This window comes from Pezoporus occidentalis, unplaced genomic scaffold, assembly GCF_034315485.1.
Source record: "Pezoporus occidentalis ecotype Australia unplaced genomic scaffold, CSIRO_AGI_Poc_V1 ctg452, whole genome shotgun sequence".
In the NCBI taxonomy this organism is placed as follows: Eukaryota; Metazoa; Chordata; class Aves; order Psittaciformes; family Psittacidae; genus Pezoporus; species Pezoporus occidentalis.
This window is the reverse complement of record NW_026915783.1, coordinates 109,133-123,995: the sequence shown is the minus strand read 5'-3', so window position 1 is coordinate 123,995 and position 14,863 is coordinate 109,133. Positions and strand designations below refer to the sequence as shown.

Genomic DNA, 14,863 nt, shown 5'->3' with positions numbered 1-14,863 from the left:
GGGACGATCTCTGGTGGGATGGGGGTGTCCTAGAGATTGGGGGGGGGGGCCTCCCTGGACCCAGACCCACAGCGCCCTCTCCTGACGGCTCCTGGCCGCTGCAACGGGACCCGGGGGGGGGCGGGGGCGGGATGGAGAAGGCTCCAGGTCTCTTCCAGCCGGGAAACAGGAGCTGTGGGATCAAGGTGAGAAGTGGACATCCAGAGCTCTTGGTGGGATGGGGAACAAAGCTTCGAGGTACCTGCTGGTTGTTGAGCTGCTGCGCAAGGGTGGCATCACTGCTTCTGCTCTTCCAGGTGTTATCTCTGGGGTCTTCCAGCCCTCCCTGAGTGTTCCCAGATGGACAATCTACACCTTTCCCCTGCTTTTGGTCTCAGGGCTGGTCTTTTTCCTTATTCCTTGAGAAGCCTTCTCCATCACCTTGTAGGCACACCCCACATATCCTGCCCCCCCCCGGGAGACCTGGATTCTCCTTTTCTTCCCAAAGAGGGCTGAGGGTCAATGCCTCCTGATGGTCACTGTCCACCCATTGCCATCAACCTTCACAGGCTTCAACGTGTACAACCCGGCCCTGCTGCAGCAAGGGGAGGACATTTGGATCCCGGGAATCCCAAGCTCCGAGGAGGAGGAGGAGGAAAGGGCCAGACCCCTTCTCATGCTGTGGTCCAGAAGCAGGAAGCAGTGGAGGAGCTGTTGGGATGTCGAAAGGTCCTCTGCATCCGTCACATCCTCAGGTAAAGGACCTGGGGGGGTTGGGTGCTTCAATCCATCCTTTCCCAAGGGTGGATTCCCTTTATCCATTGGGTGCTTCTCCCCATCCATCCTCAAGGGCAGATTCCCGTTATTCTCTGCCTTATCCCAGCAGATGATGGATGGACAAGCGACACTAAAGAAGACAGCTCCTACAGAGACGATGGCAGGATGATGAAGAGATCCAAAGGCAGCATCACCGTGGGCTACAAGCCCCATGGGAGGAGATCATCTTCATCCGGCTACAACAGGAGGAAACCTTATCCCAAGACGCCGCCAGAGCAGCACAAGTGCGGGAAGTGTGGGAAAAGCTTCAGCCGCGGCTCATCCCTCATCCGGCACCAGCGGGTCCATGTTGGGGAGAAGCCCTTCACGTGCTACATCTGCAGGAGCAGCTTCGCCTGCAGCTTCATGCTGCAGGACCATCAGCAGAGCCAGTGCTGGAGGAAGCCCCACAAGTGCCCCACGTGCGGGAAGCGCTTGGCCTCCACCAAATCCCTGCGGAAGCACCAGCGGCTCCACGGAGAGAGCATGGCGTACCGGTGCTCTGAGTGCGGGAAGGCCCTCACGTCCAAGTCGTCCCTCGTCACCCATCAGCGCATCCACACCGGGGAGAGGCCGTTCCCGTGTCCCGATTGCGGGAAGAGCTTCATGGCCAACAAGTCCCTGAAAAAGCACCGCAAGATCCATGTGGAAGGATCCCTCTTTGTGTGTCCGGAATGCGGGAAGAAGCTGATGTCCAAGTACACCTTCATCACCCACCGGAGGCTCCACACCGGGGAGAAGCCCTTCGAGTGTCCCGACTGCGGGAAGAGCTTCGCGGGGAGCAAATCCCTGAGCAAACACCGCAAGAGCCACATGGATCATGGCCTCTACAAGTGTGCTGAGTGCGGAGAGACCTTCCCAAAGAGGTCCTCCTTCATGGCCCATCTCCAGCAGCACCAGAATCTGCCTTCAGACGCCTTCTCCCGTGGGAAGCTCAGGAAGGTGAGGCCCCACCAGTGTCCTGATTGCGGGAAGGGGTTCCGGGACAGCACGAGCCTGCGGCGGCACCAGCTCGTCCACACCGGGGAGAAGCCGTTCAAGTGCCCCGAGTGCGGGAAGTGCTTCCGCGCCAGCTCCACGCTCATCATCCACCGCCGCATCCACACCGGGGAGAAACCCTACGAGTGCGCCCAGTGCAGGAAATGCTTCACGTCCAGCTCATCCCTAAAGAAGCACCTGAGGAGCTGCAAGGAGCTGCTGGGAGCGGGCAGTCGGTGACTTGGGTTTGGTACCTTGGGTGTGCAACTTGGGGATGGGTGGATGCATAGATGGATGGATGGGCACAGAATGGATGAGTCATGAATGGGTGGATGGATGGATACATGGATGAATGGACACCTCATCCCTCCCGTAAACGCCTTGCAACGTTGATTTCCACCTTTCCTCCCTGCACCCTCCCCACCAGAGCACGCCCTCAGGACCAAGCACACGGTTGTGGGTCACAGCACGGGGCTGGTGCATTAGGAATGGCTGGAGGAGATCATCCAGCTCCTCCTTTGGAGCCTAAAGAGCCTCTTTCCATCTCCCACCTTCAAAACCACCTGAAAAGGATAAAGCCCATCCTGAAGCTGAGGGGTCCCCCCAAGATCCGGATCTTCTGTTCTCCAGACACAGGCTCTCCTCCCCATTTCCCCCCTCATGCTCTATCTCATTTGAGTGGTGTTGCTGCCACCCAGACCCACACCATGACAAACACTATGGGGATGGGAACCTCCTCTGTGTGTCCCAGCTTCACCAAGAGGGGCAATAAATGAGCGCGGGTCTCCGGGAGTGTGGGGTTGTGATTTGATAGGGGGAACCCTCCATGGTTCTTCCATCTCAATGGCTCCGGCTGCTCCTGGAGCAGGGATGATGCTCCTGAACGTGGTTGTGTTGGAGGTTGAGAACTGGGGACATGGGACATGGTCCTGGTGGAGCTGGGGCTGGAGAATCCGAGCCCCCATCGTGGAGATGGAGAGGACGTTCCTGATGGCAGGATGGCCTCGGGCTGTGTGTGGGGGGGGGGAATTTCAGGTGTCAGAACACACTGGGGCTGTGGGATAGGGGTTAGCACCAGGAGTGGGGATATCCCATCCTCAGTATCCTTATAGATGGGCTTCTGGAGAGCTCCCAGAGGGGCCCCAGGGTGGGGAGAGGCACCAAGGGGAGTTTCACCGGCTGTTTTCCACAGGGAATCACATCCTTCCCAGGGGGATAACTCAACCCTATCCCCTTCCTCCCCTTTTTCCCTTTAAATCCTGTTGGGAATGTCACAGAATTCCCGTTTTCCCCCTTATTATCACACGAGGAGGCCCAGGTTTCCCTACGGAGGTAGCGTGGCCGAGCGGTCTAAGGCGCTGGATTAAGGCTCCAGTCTCTTCGGGGGCGTGGGTTCGAATCCCACCGCTGCCAGGACACTTTTGGGCACCACTGCTGCCACACTTGGAGGGGTTGCCCCATATCTCCCAGCCCATCAGACGCCCACAGACCTCTGCTCTGAGTGTGGAGTTAAACAAATTCAGTGGAATTGAAGCTGCGAATTGATCCCTGCATGTTGTTCTTCGGGATGGGGGAGCCTCATCGCTTCCAGAACACAGGGAAAGCCGAAGCATTGATCTATGAACCGGAGCCCTCGGGGGACAGCCAAACCCCCTTTTCCACCTTCCCACCACCCCCACCCCCCCCCCGATAAATCCATATCCATGTCGCTGGTTCGCCATCGCACCCATCCCCATTGCCCCCCCTCCACATCCGTGTTGTCCGTGGGTCTCTCTATGGGTCCACCCCTGGGTCAAGACCAGTAAACCCCAACCCATACAAAGCCCCATCTCCCCTTCACTCCATGACTGGCGCCAGCATCATCCCATAAGAATTTAGGGAACGGTGTGGATACAATCAGTGCTGTTCAGTAAAGGATGCTCCGGAAGCTGGGATGCCCTATGGACACGGGATGGGGCAGGATGAAAACAATTGCCAAGAGAATTCTAATCAGTTCTTGGGAGCAAAACCGTTCTCTTACAGGTTAAAACAAGAGCAGGAGCCCTCATGGGCAGAGGCGGAAGCTGGATCCCTTCCCCAGCCAGAAGAAGGGGAAGACGCTCTCTCCCCCAAAGGAAGCCGCTGGGAAGATGAACACGGGGGGGTCCCCCTCTGCCAGGTAAAACCTCACCTTGCCCCCCTCATAATCCAACACCACCCGCACCCTCCCGGCCCAGCCGGTGCTGGGAATGGGGGTGACGGGGTCGGTGAAGGCGCAGAACTGGCTCCCGCAGCGCCCCATGGCCCAAACCCCTTGATCCGGCCGGAATGGGATCCAGCCCCGTCGGGGCACGGAGCCCCGGGCCACCCCCAGCGCCCAGGCGCCGGCCCCGGCCACCCCCACGGCCCAGTGGTGCGCTCCGGCCGCGAAGCCGGGGCTGCCCAGGACGCAGCAGGAACCATTGAAGCGCAGGGGGGAGCCCGGCACGTCCTGAGCCGTGCGCGACCACTGCGCCCCCCGGCGGTCCCGGGACACCACGAGCCGGGGGCTGGCGGTGGAGGGGTCCAGGGTCACAAAGGGAGCTGGGATGGAGGGAAAGGGAAGGGAGGGGGGCATCAGCACCCAGGAATGGCCCGTGATGGACCCAGCACCGCGCATGGCCACTGGGAGCAGGGACACCCATGGAACCATGGCATGGTTTGGGTTGGGAAGGACTTAGCATCATCCATAGGGCAGGGACACCTCCCGTTAGACCAGGATGCTCCAAGCCCGGTCCAGATGATGACTCATCCAAACCTTTTCCATTCAACCTGTCCCAGTGTCCCACCACGCTCATAGGGAATAACTTCTTTACATCCAACCCAAACTTTCCCTGTTCCAGTTTAAACCCATCACCCCATAGTTCCTGATGTCCAACATCCATCTCCATATCTTCCTGCTTGCCTCGTGCTGGAGGACCCCTCTGTATGCCCAGGAACCCCAAAGCTCCTCATTCCCAACCTTTTTAAGCCCAATTTTGCCTAAAAATGCCTTTTCTGGAGGCACTTTTCCAAAGGTCCTCACCTCTTCCATCTCCTCCTGGGGATGGTCCTTGCTCCTTCTCCAGTTCTGATAGCAAGGTGTCTATGGGATGAAGAACAAAGGTTGAATGGATCAAAGGATCTCAGGTAATGCTCGCTCCTGCTTTTCCTGGGAAAACAGGAAAACCAGGATGAACAGGGTAGATGGATCCATCACCCCCTGTACCTTGGAATGTCCCCAGTACGTCCTTAAGGACGCAGTTCTGTTGAGAGATGACCTGGAGCTTCTGCTCCAGGTCCTGGAAGGTGTCCGTTATCCCCCGGGAACTGCCCATCTCCAACCTGGATGTGACCTTAGTTGTGGGGCTGGGGCCAAGCCTCCTGCACCCCACATCCTGTGGGGATGGGGAGGAGCTGGTTGTCCCCAGTGTCCCCGTGTCCCAAGCTGGAGATGCCCACAGGACACTTGGGTCCCATTGGCCCAGTGGCCAAGAGGAGCCGCCTCCTTGTCTCCAAACCTTGCTTCAAGCCCCGCCTTGAAGCCGGAATTCCCATGGGAATGGTACCCACGAGCCTTCCCATGGGACACGAGTGGTGGAGGAGCACGTACCTGTCCACAGCACTTCGGGCATCCTGGGATAGAGACAGGGAGGGCCAAGCCTCATTCTCCCACCTCAATCCATTGGGAAAGCTCCATCCAAGGCAATGCCAAGGGGGAACATCCCACCTGCAGGAATGCGCTCCCAGGTCCCTGAAGCTGCTTCTCCATCGCACAGATGAGGACATTGAGGAGCGAGATCTCCCCCTGGATCTTGGTCTCCTCCTGCTCCTGCCTCCCCATTGCCTCCGTGTCCAGCTCTCCCAGTTGGAGCAGCAGGATCAGCTCCTGATCGCGCAGGAAGCGGCGCAGGCGCCGGAATTCCAACACAACCGCCTGCCTCTGCAGCTCCGTCCGTGCCTGCGGGACATGGGATGAGCATGGATTGCACTGGGATAACACCGCAGCTCCTAGGGATGAGGGCATCCACGTACCAGGTAATCCTGGCATCGCCTCTCGCCATGCGCCTTCCGTTCCCAAAGTGCTTCCCGGTGGGTCCTGAGCGTCTCCAGGTCCTTCCGTGTTTGCTCCTAGAAAAGTGGGTTGGGAGGGTATCCAGCAGGATTGGGAAAGGTGGGATGCTTGGAAGCAAATGGGCACAAGGACGGAGAAGACACAAGAGGAACCAGTCTCATTCTCACATGGGATAAACTGGAATGGGTTGGGAAGCGCCCTTCAAAATCCATCCAACCCCTATGAGGGACTCAAATGCCTGCTGGGATTTAGGCTCAGAATAACCATTTTCCTGGGTTTAGCACCAGGCTTGGGGTTATTCTTGTCTGGATCCCCCCAGTTATTCCCATGGGGATAAAGCCCAACTGTAGGGAACATCCAAGCTGGCTCCAAGCCCGGGATCCCGAGGAGCACCCAGAAACCCCTTAAGATGGTCAGGAAAGGAATAACCTCATTCATGGAGCTGCCTTTGTCCTGGATGGGCTCTTCTGTGCTAAGACCTCCACAAATCCTTGGTCCATCATGTCCGGAGCTGGATGCCTCCGCATCCCATGGGATCCTGTGCCATGAGCAGAGCTGCTCCTTCTCCTGGCCTTCATCCAGACCCAGGAGCTTCAGCTTCTCCACCAGGTGCTCCAGGTGCTGCTTGGGCTGGAAGCTTCCTTTCCTGACATGGTTCCTATGGGCATCTCCAATGGAGCAGCACAGCCGGGATCGGGATGTTCCACCTCCATCCCGGCTCAGGGGACCAGGTTCCTCATCCCTTGCCCCAGATGGACCAGAGGCCATGGATCCACCACTTCTTGTTCCCTTAGCTGCCTGCATGACATGGAGAGGTCTCAGCATGGAGCATCGGGAATCTCCGAACTCCTTTGGATGATAGTTTGGGAAGGGAGGAGTTGTCCTTCAGTAATCCCTGGACTTGGGCATCCATCTCCATCCATAGGAACCAACATGATGGTGGGAACCATCCTTTCATCCCCAAACTCAGTCTCCAACACGTCCCCCCATGGTGGCTTCTAATGGAGCAAAGCCAAGGCAGAGCCCTCCCAATGCCCGCAATCCATGGATTTAGGGTCTTCCTGTCCCTGGGACCATCCCGAAGGAGCCACTTACCCCGTTGGCAGCAGCTCCTGGGTTGATTCTAATGGATCCTGGGGTTCTTCAGCCCGTGGGGCTCCTCTCCAGCTGCACCAGGGCTGCCCGGAGCCGGTCACATGCAGGATACAGGGATAAGATCATCCCTATTTAAGGAAACAGGCGAGGAATGTGCTGCCGGGGCACGGCTCACTCCTACCCCTCAGGGGCCCCACTTGGACTTGTCCATCCCTTCTCCTCCCACTTGGGTCTTCTCCAGCCAACCCGCCCCATGGGGCCACCTCAATGGGCAATGATGGAGCTTTGGGGTACTTGGGGTGAGATCCTGCCTAGAATGATCCCACATGGAATGATCCAAGGACAGTCCTAACCCTGGAACCAGCCGCATAAAGGAATCAAATGCTCTGGAGAGGCTCAAGTGGTTTATTGTCCATTGGGAAGCACCTGCTGGGTGTCCAACTGTGGGGTGGGAGCCATGGTTCAAGGCTCTTGGAGCATGTAGGGATGGAAGAGGGATATCACAGGGATATCAAGGATATCCAAGGGATATCAGGGGACAGTGAGATGTGCATGGTGATGACCACAGTGTCCATCAGTGATCTCCCACAGCCCCCAAGGCTCTTCCATGGCTCCTCCAGCCCCTCCGCACCAGGATGGTCACCGGCGCAGGGAGATGGAGCCCAGCTCCAGCCAGAACCAGGGCCGGAGCAGCTCCCCACGGAAGGATGCCGGAGGGAAGGTGAAGATGGGGACTTGGTTCTCCACATCAAAGAACCTCACCTCTCCCCACTCATAATCCAGAGACACCCGGATCCTCCTGGGCACCCGTGCCAGGTTCAGGGCGGTGGGGGGGGATGTGAGGGCTCTGCTCTGGAAGCCCCATTGCTGCAGGGCCCAGATCCCCTCCTCGGGGCTGAAGCTGATGGGGCCCTTCCTCTTCAAAGAGGCCCTGCTGACGCCGATGGCGCAGTACTGCCCCTGGGCCACGTCCACCTCCCAGCAGTGCCGCCCGGAGGAGAAGGATTCGCCGCCCAGCACGCAGGGATCGGTGTCGAAGCGCTCGGGAACGTCGGGAGGCTGCTCCAGGCGAAATTCCCACCGCACACTCCGCAGCTCCGGGGACACGATGAGGCGTGGATGGGCTGTGGCTGGATCCAGCGTCACCTCCGCTGCAGAGGGGGAAGGGAAGGGGGAGGTTAACCCTGGAGCTGCTCCTTGTCTGGGACCGGGGTCCTCTGGGACATCTCATGGGTGTTTTGGTGTCCTCTTGGGCATCTACAGGGGTTTTAGTGCCTTCCTTGACATCTGATGGGTGTTTTGGTGCCTTCCTTGACATCTAATGGGTGTTTTGGTGTCATCTTGGGCATCTACAGGGGTTTTAGTGCCTTCCTTGACATCTGATGGGCATTTTGGTGCCTTCCTTGACATCTAATGGATGTTTTGGTGTCGTCTTGGGCATCTACGTGGGATTTTGGTGTCCTCTTGGCCATCCAGAGGGTGTTTTGTCCCTCAGGGCTCCCTGTGGTCCCTTCCAGAGCCCCATCACTCACCCATCGCATCCTTCTCCTCTCTGCCAGCACTCACCCATTGTCTCCTCTTCCTTCCCTAAGGACACACACAAAGCACTCACAGTGCTGCCGGGGGGGATCCTGGAGCCAGGGGGGGATCCTGGAGCCAAGGGGGTATCCTGGAGCCAGGGGGGTCACTCACTGTGCTCCTGGAGGCACCTTCCTTCAGAGGAGAAGCCAAAGCCCTGTTACCATTGGAACATTCCTGGCCGTGTTTCCCCATTTCCCAGGTGATCCCATGATGTCCATGGATGTGGAACACCCACAAAGCCACATTCCCACCCTTCCAACCCCGCAGATCCTCACTGGCTGCACCCAGGGTCACTCACGTGCTTTGGCTTTGTATTCCTCTGAGAAGAGAAGCAAAGGGAAAGGTCAGTGTGCGTTCCCAGCATTCCCAAAGTAATCCCAAATTCCTGTGCCCAGGGATTAGCATTGCTTGGATAATGAGATAAGATATGGAGAAGGGAAGGCTTCAGGGAGACCTTGGAGCAGCTTCCAGTGCCTAAAGGGGTGACCTGGGAAGGGGCTTCTACAATGGCACATAGGGATGGGATGAGGATAACTGCTCCCAAAAAGAAAAGGGAAGAGTTGGATGGGACAATGGGAGGAAATTCCTCACTCTGAGGGTGGTAGGACACTGGAACGGGTTGAATGGAGAAGGTTGGGATGCTCCATCCCTTCAGGGTTGGAGCAAGCTGCTCCAGCGGAAGGTGCCCCTGCACATGGTATTGGGTTGGAATGGGATGAGCTTTAGTCCCATCCCACCCGTTCCACGCATCTCTCTTCCATCCGAGGCACTCACCGAGCTCTGCTGTGAGCTCCTCTGGAGAGTCAAGAGGAAAGGAAGGATTCCCATGAGAATTCCCAGTGCCAGGATCACACACACAGAGGTCTCAGGCCAGACCCTGCCACTCACCAATCCTCCTCTCGCGGGTCTCTATGGAAAGAGAAGTCAAAATCAATCCAAGTTATTCCCAGATGGATTTTTTCCAAATCCAAATCTCAAAGTGTGTAGTTGGAAGCAGGAAAACACTCACCAATCCCTGCAGACAGGTCACCTGAGAGAGAACAAATCCCAACTGATCCATCACCATCATCATGGCAATGGAAGCACAAGTGTAGGAGCAGGGAGGAGGTGGACACGTACCAATCCGGGCATCCCGTTGTCCTAAAGGAAGGAAAACAGATGGAAAAGGGAGGGAAAATGAGTTATTCCCCAGTTTTTGGGTGTTCATCCTGAGATGATGAACTGATGTTTTGCTGTTCCATGTAGAGAACTGACATTCCCATTTAGCCCTGGCTATCATTCCCATATGTGCTTCCCTCATCTTCAAGCAAAGAACCAACAGGCTCCCACTAACCCCAGCCTAAATCCCAAAGGATCCACCCTGGTTGGGGTAGGGAAGGGACTCACCCAGCTCCACCGTGAGTTCCTCTGGGAAGAGCAAAAGGAAAAGTAGATTTAGTTATGGTTCTTTCCCCCTTATAGATCCATCAACCAGAAGTTTATGCATTTTGGGTTGTATTCCAATGGATTAGGAATCACTGATCCCCATGTATCCAAACCATCATTCCAAAGGGATTTGGGATGCTCGGGGAGAAGCACACATTGAGCAGCCACGGACATGGAGCCTAAGGCTCCTTTATCCCATGTTAGAAGGGAAGAGCTCCATTTCCCTATGGAAGAGCAGCACTCACCGATGCGCGTGCTCTGCTCCGCTGGGAATGGGAAAAAAAGGGAAAAGAAACAAAGCTTCAGGTTCTTTGCAGCACCCACATTGCAAGTGGGAGAAGAGCAGGGAAAGGGGAATAGCAGGGAAAGGGGAAGAGAAAGGAGGAAAGACCGGGAAGGACTTACCAAGCTCCTCTGTGATTTCCCCTTTAAGGAAGGGAATAAAGGACACAATTAGGATTCCTGGGCTCAAGCCTCATCTGAAACTTCAGGAACAACTCCAGTATTTCAACAACCAAGTGGGAATTTGGTATTTGGGTGGGGGGTGGGAAGCTCTTCCTGGGATTGGGATAACGCAGACGGAATCTGCCTGCTGCAGACCCATCCCAAGCACCCAAATCCACCCAAAAGGAGAACAAAACCCACCTATTTGTTTATCCCGTTCCTCTAAAAACAAGGAAGAAAATCAAGATTAGGATAATAAGGGAGAGAAACCATGGATTTCCATTGGGATTTTCTCCTTCCCTACTATTCCCTTCTCCTTCCCTATGGGAAGACCCAAATTTCCTCCATATCCACAGTTAAATGGTGGGGAAAAGCAAAAAGCTGCTATTAAGGATGAAGTTCTGATGTTCACATCACTGATTTCCCATGGGAACAACCTTGGAGCTTCTAACCCAGCAGAATTCCAATCAGGATACCAAGAAGTGGCTTACCCAGCTCTGCAGTGAGCTCATCTGAGAGGAGAGAACCAGGGATGTGCATCAGAGCAGGGAATACAGGCAGGAAGTGCTCCTGCCAAGGCAGGAAGGGGAATGGTGCTCACCTCTTTCCAGGTCACTGTCCTCTGGGAAGGGGAGGAGAAGGGGAAGAGAGAAGGGGGGAGAAGGGAAAGAGAAGGAAAAGGGGAAAGGAAGGAAAAGGGAAGTGGAAGGAGAAGGAATGAGAATTCCTCGTATCTTTTTCCCCTTCCAGCTCCATCCCTCATTTGCTGTCGTTCCCATGCTCTGACATTGGTAGAGCCCCAGCCCTCGGCCCATCCCAGTTTTCCAGTTGGAAGGAAGCTGGAGCTTTACCAAGCTCCTCAGAAGATTCATCTGCAGTGGAATGAGATGGATCCATTAGTGTTGATCCATTATAGAAGCCATACTGGGCCTACCCAACCCCTGAGGGGCAGGAACAAAGCACTCACCAGCTTCCTGCTCCCTCAGCTCCTCTGCCAGAGAGAAAAGAGGGAAAGGAAAAGGTGAGACCTGGATTTGCCCTTTTCCAGCCCCATTTCCCATCCCCATCTCAGGGTCTATCCCTTGGCTAGTTTTCCCTGGTGTTATTTTAGGCCCCTTGGCCCTCTGCTGTTATCCCCAAAAGTAGATGCCAAAGGATGGGAAGAGCCAAACAGAGCCACCAAATCCCCATGGATGGATGTGGGGAGGTTTGGAACCAGCTTATCCAGCTCTGTTCCAGATTCCCTTAGAGAGGAGGGGATAAAGTTAGGGAAAAGGGAGAGGAAAAGGGGAAAGGAAAGGGGAAGGAAAGAATTCCAGAGTTAAAATTTTGCCAATATAGAAGGAGCAGAAACTCTCACAGGGATTCAGGGAGAGGATCAGATTCCTGGGACATTCCCCTCCGATTCCTGCCATATTCCAGCGACCATTTCCCCACATCCATCTATTTGTTGGCATTAGGAGCCACATCAACCACTTCCCTCAGGGCAGGATGTACATAGCAACTTACGGATTCCTGAATCCTGGCTCTCTGCAAGAGGAAAGAGATCCCAGTTAATGCCATTACCAGCCCTTTTCCCATGGGATTTATGGCCAGGAAAACACGTACCCAGCAGCTCCGTGAGGCGCCCTGGGAGCAGAGAGACACGGATTAGGTCAAGCATGGACTTTCTGATGCCAACATTATGGATTATACACTTTATAGGGATATATTTATAATGGAATATGATTATTATCCATTTAAGAATCTATTTAGGGCACATAAGATACAGATTTAGGACATAAATCACATGACAGACATGGAATATGGAGAATATCAATGCATTATCTACATAAATCCCATCCCAGGCACACTGGGGCCAATTTGACACCGGCCAGATTGGGATCCCCCATGAAAACCTTCATTTATGTCCCCTTTCCCCCTCCCTTTTCCACTTTTCCTCCAAACTGAAGTCATTTGGAACATTCAAGCCCCCCATTTGGGGTTTATTCTCTTGTGTTTGGGTTTCCCAGGGAATTCCCACAGGGAAACCCCTTTCCCACTGTGGATATTGCATTTAGACCAAGTGCTGGGTTAGTCACGACCCCCCCTGGAACCTGGAAAGGCACTTACGGATCTCAGCTTCGTTTTCCCCTGAATGAAAAAGAATAACGGGAATAAATCCTAAGGAATTCACAGCGTATCCCAGAGCACCTCTTGGGATCTTGGAGCACTTCATTCCCACCCCTATTCCCCTTCCAAACCCCTCGAGCCTCACACAATGAACACTTGTGGGTGAGAACCAGCCCCAGGCATGACCCAGGAAGAATCCAGATGGGATTTATAGGGGGAATAAGTGTCTGCATCCATGAAACCCCCCCAGTGCTGGTGCTTCCCCTGGTATTCCTGCTCTGCCAGCCGGGATGTGACGGCTGTGTCCTTCCTTCAGCCGCAGCTCGTGTTGCTCCTGAGCTCATCCCTAGGAATAGCAGTGGGATGGAGCTGGGAATACTTACGGATGGTCACGTCCCGTTCCTCTACAAAGAGCAAAGAAAGAGACAGAAATGAGCTCAAATGAGATCCCAGCTCCAAAGGTTTTTCCTGGAGCTGCGATCTGATCCCCGGCGCTGCTTGGAAACGGGATTTGGGGGGATAGTGATCCCATTGTGTCATAGAATCATAGAACCTGTTATGGAATCTATCACATGGTCCTACCATAGGGTCATCTGTCCTGCCATATAATCAAATATCCTGTTATACATCCTATCGTATAATCATATATCCTATCCTATATCCTACCATATAATCGTATATCCTGTTACATATCCTACCATCTATCCTACCATCTCCCACAGGATCCACCCACAGGCCCATCTATATTTCACACTTTTATCCCAGCTTTTGCACACATCCTCCTAAACCCAATTAGAACAGGAATTTCCCCTTAAGGACCCCAGCTGGGCAGGAAAACCTGGGAAACCCAAGGAAATCTCCTTGTTGAGCAAAGGGAATTCCTTACCAAGTTCTGCTGCCTGCTTCCCTGCAAACAGAGAGGAAAACCCACAGCAAAGCAGGGGTCTGGTGTTGTTCCTCTTCCTCGGGGACAGAATCCCAAGGGTGGATTAAAAAGAGGCACTTACGGAGCTTCCTGCTGCATTCTTCTACAAAGCAGTGGGAATGGGGGGTGAGCACACCGGGATCTGCATCATTCCCACCTAACCCAGGGTTAATGGAGAAGGGACTTACTGATGTCTGCAGTGAGTTCCCCTGAGAAAAGAGAGGGAAAACACAACGGGATTTATGGAAAAGCCTCTGGAATTCCCTAAATCCAGGTTCTGGGAAAAGGGAGGTGAAACCCACCTATTTTTGTGTGCTGCTCGCCTGGAATGGAGGGAAAACAACCAGGATTTACTTCCATGGCTCCTGCCCCTCACCCTTCATTATCTTATCCCGTAATCTGGAATACCAAGTGCCTCCTGCTCTGTGTTATTCCCATTATATACACGTTATTCCCATTTCTAGTTTTTTGGGGGGGTTAAAACTTCCCCATCTCAGCCCCTATGATGCTGTTTCCCACCAGCTCCCAGAGGCAGAGCCCAGACTGGGGCTTGGATTGAGGATTCCTTTGGGAAAACCACAATTTTATAGGATTCAATATCCCAAATCTTGGATATTTTGAAACATTTCAGTAAAAGATGAATCAAGTCATTAAAATGTATGGAAGTTTAATGAAAATCAAGCATTGGACTTACCCAGCTCCACCGTGAAGATCCCTTCAAGCAGAAACAGTGTTAGATCCCATCTGAGTTCCCAAACTCCATGATCCCAGCTCAGCTCTTCCCATGGGAATTTCCCCCCTTCTATTTTCCTTTCCCCTCCCCTTGACCTTTGGATTCTAACTTCCCAAATGAAGGAATTCCAGGATCCCTGCAATGATGGGAAGCATCAGCCCTGGAGCAGGGAATGTCACTTACTGATCGTCGCGTCACATTTAGCTAAGACAAAGATAAGGAATGAGATTCACATCAGTTTTCCAGGTCCATTTTTCCCCTTTTCCCCTCTTTTTCCGGCAGGAAAGTTACTCACTGAGTTCTGCAGTGAGTTTCCCTGGAAAGGGGAGAGAGGAGGGTATTGAGATCAGTGTTCCCATCTCCTCTCTGGGCACAGTGGGAACAACTCCCTGGATGCAGCTTACACAGGGTTGGAGGAATAACAAGAGTGTGGAATAATAGTGGAAAATAGGGAAGAGGGAAAGGAAGGGAAAGAGGGACCAGGAAATACAGCAGCGAGGAAAAGCACCATTCCAGCAATGCCCATTTGGGGGCGATGGAAGGTTTGGGATACAGAAACACTGGAAAACTGGGGAAAGTGGTGCCCAGGAGAGGAGATCCCTTAGGAACAGGCTGAGGAAAAGCCACCCGGGACCAGATTGAACCCAAAAGCACTTACGAAGCCTCGAATCCCGGTCTCCTGCATGGAAAAGGAGGGAAAAGG

At 54.3% G+C, this 14,863-nt stretch overlaps 3 protein-coding genes and 1 non-coding gene across 8 annotated transcripts; 2 read left to right on the top strand and 2 right to left on the bottom strand.

Annotated features, from left to right (window-relative positions):
• The first annotated feature begins 513 nt into the window (after positions 1–513).
• On the top strand, positions 514–2,013 carry LOC134172339 (zinc finger protein OZF-like). The gene has a single exon (XM_062635405.1). The coding sequence runs from the start codon at positions 922–924 to the stop codon at positions 2,011–2,013; it is 1,092 nt and encodes a 363-aa protein (XP_062491389.1). The 5' UTR covers positions 514–921.
• A 1,091-nt stretch (positions 2,014–3,104) lies between these two features.
• TRNAL-AAG (transfer RNA leucine (anticodon AAG)) lies at positions 3,105–3,186 on the top strand. The gene has a single exon. It is a non-coding gene; the product is annotated as a tRNA-Leu (tRNA).
• A 598-nt stretch (positions 3,187–3,784) lies between these two features.
• Positions 3,785–7,134, bottom strand: LOC134172359 (E3 ubiquitin-protein ligase TRIM15-like). The gene is made up of 8 exons (XM_062635441.1): positions 6,941–7,134; positions 6,275–6,643; positions 5,806–5,901; positions 5,501–5,731; positions 5,384–5,406; positions 5,000–5,115; positions 4,817–4,876; positions 3,785–4,335 (listed from the first exon to the last, which is right to left on the bottom strand). Exons 2-8 carry the CDS (start codon positions 6,611–6,613, stop codon positions 3,818–3,820), a joined length of 1,383 nt encoding a protein of 460 aa, XP_062491425.1. The 5' UTR covers positions 6,614–6,643; positions 6,941–7,134; the 3' UTR covers positions 3,785–3,817.
• Positions 7,135–7,331: 197 nt separating this feature from the next.
• Positions 7,332–10,492, bottom strand: LOC134172357 (butyrophilin subfamily 2 member A2-like). 5 transcript variants are annotated; one of them, XM_062635437.1, is made up of 7 exons: positions 9,531–10,478; positions 9,410–9,430; positions 9,296–9,316; positions 8,820–8,840; positions 8,633–8,653; positions 8,507–8,527; positions 7,332–8,091 (listed from the first exon to the last, which is right to left on the bottom strand). In XM_062635437.1, the coding sequence occupies exons 6-7, from the start codon at positions 8,508–8,510 to the stop codon at positions 7,580–7,582; spliced, it is 516 nt and encodes a 171-aa protein (XP_062491421.1). In that variant the 5' UTR covers positions 8,511–8,527; positions 8,633–8,653; positions 8,820–8,840; positions 9,296–9,316; positions 9,410–9,430; positions 9,531–10,478; the 3' UTR covers positions 7,332–7,579. The 5 variants fall into 5 exon arrangements, with proteins under 5 accessions (XP_062491421.1, XP_062491420.1, XP_062491422.1 ...); XM_062635436.1 differs by having other exon boundaries at positions 9,296–9,430; positions 9,531–9,661; positions 9,908–10,477; XM_062635438.1 differs by lacking the exon at positions 7,332–8,091 and having other exon boundaries at positions 8,323–8,527; positions 9,531–10,492.
• Positions 10,493–14,863: the final 4,371 nt, after the last annotated feature.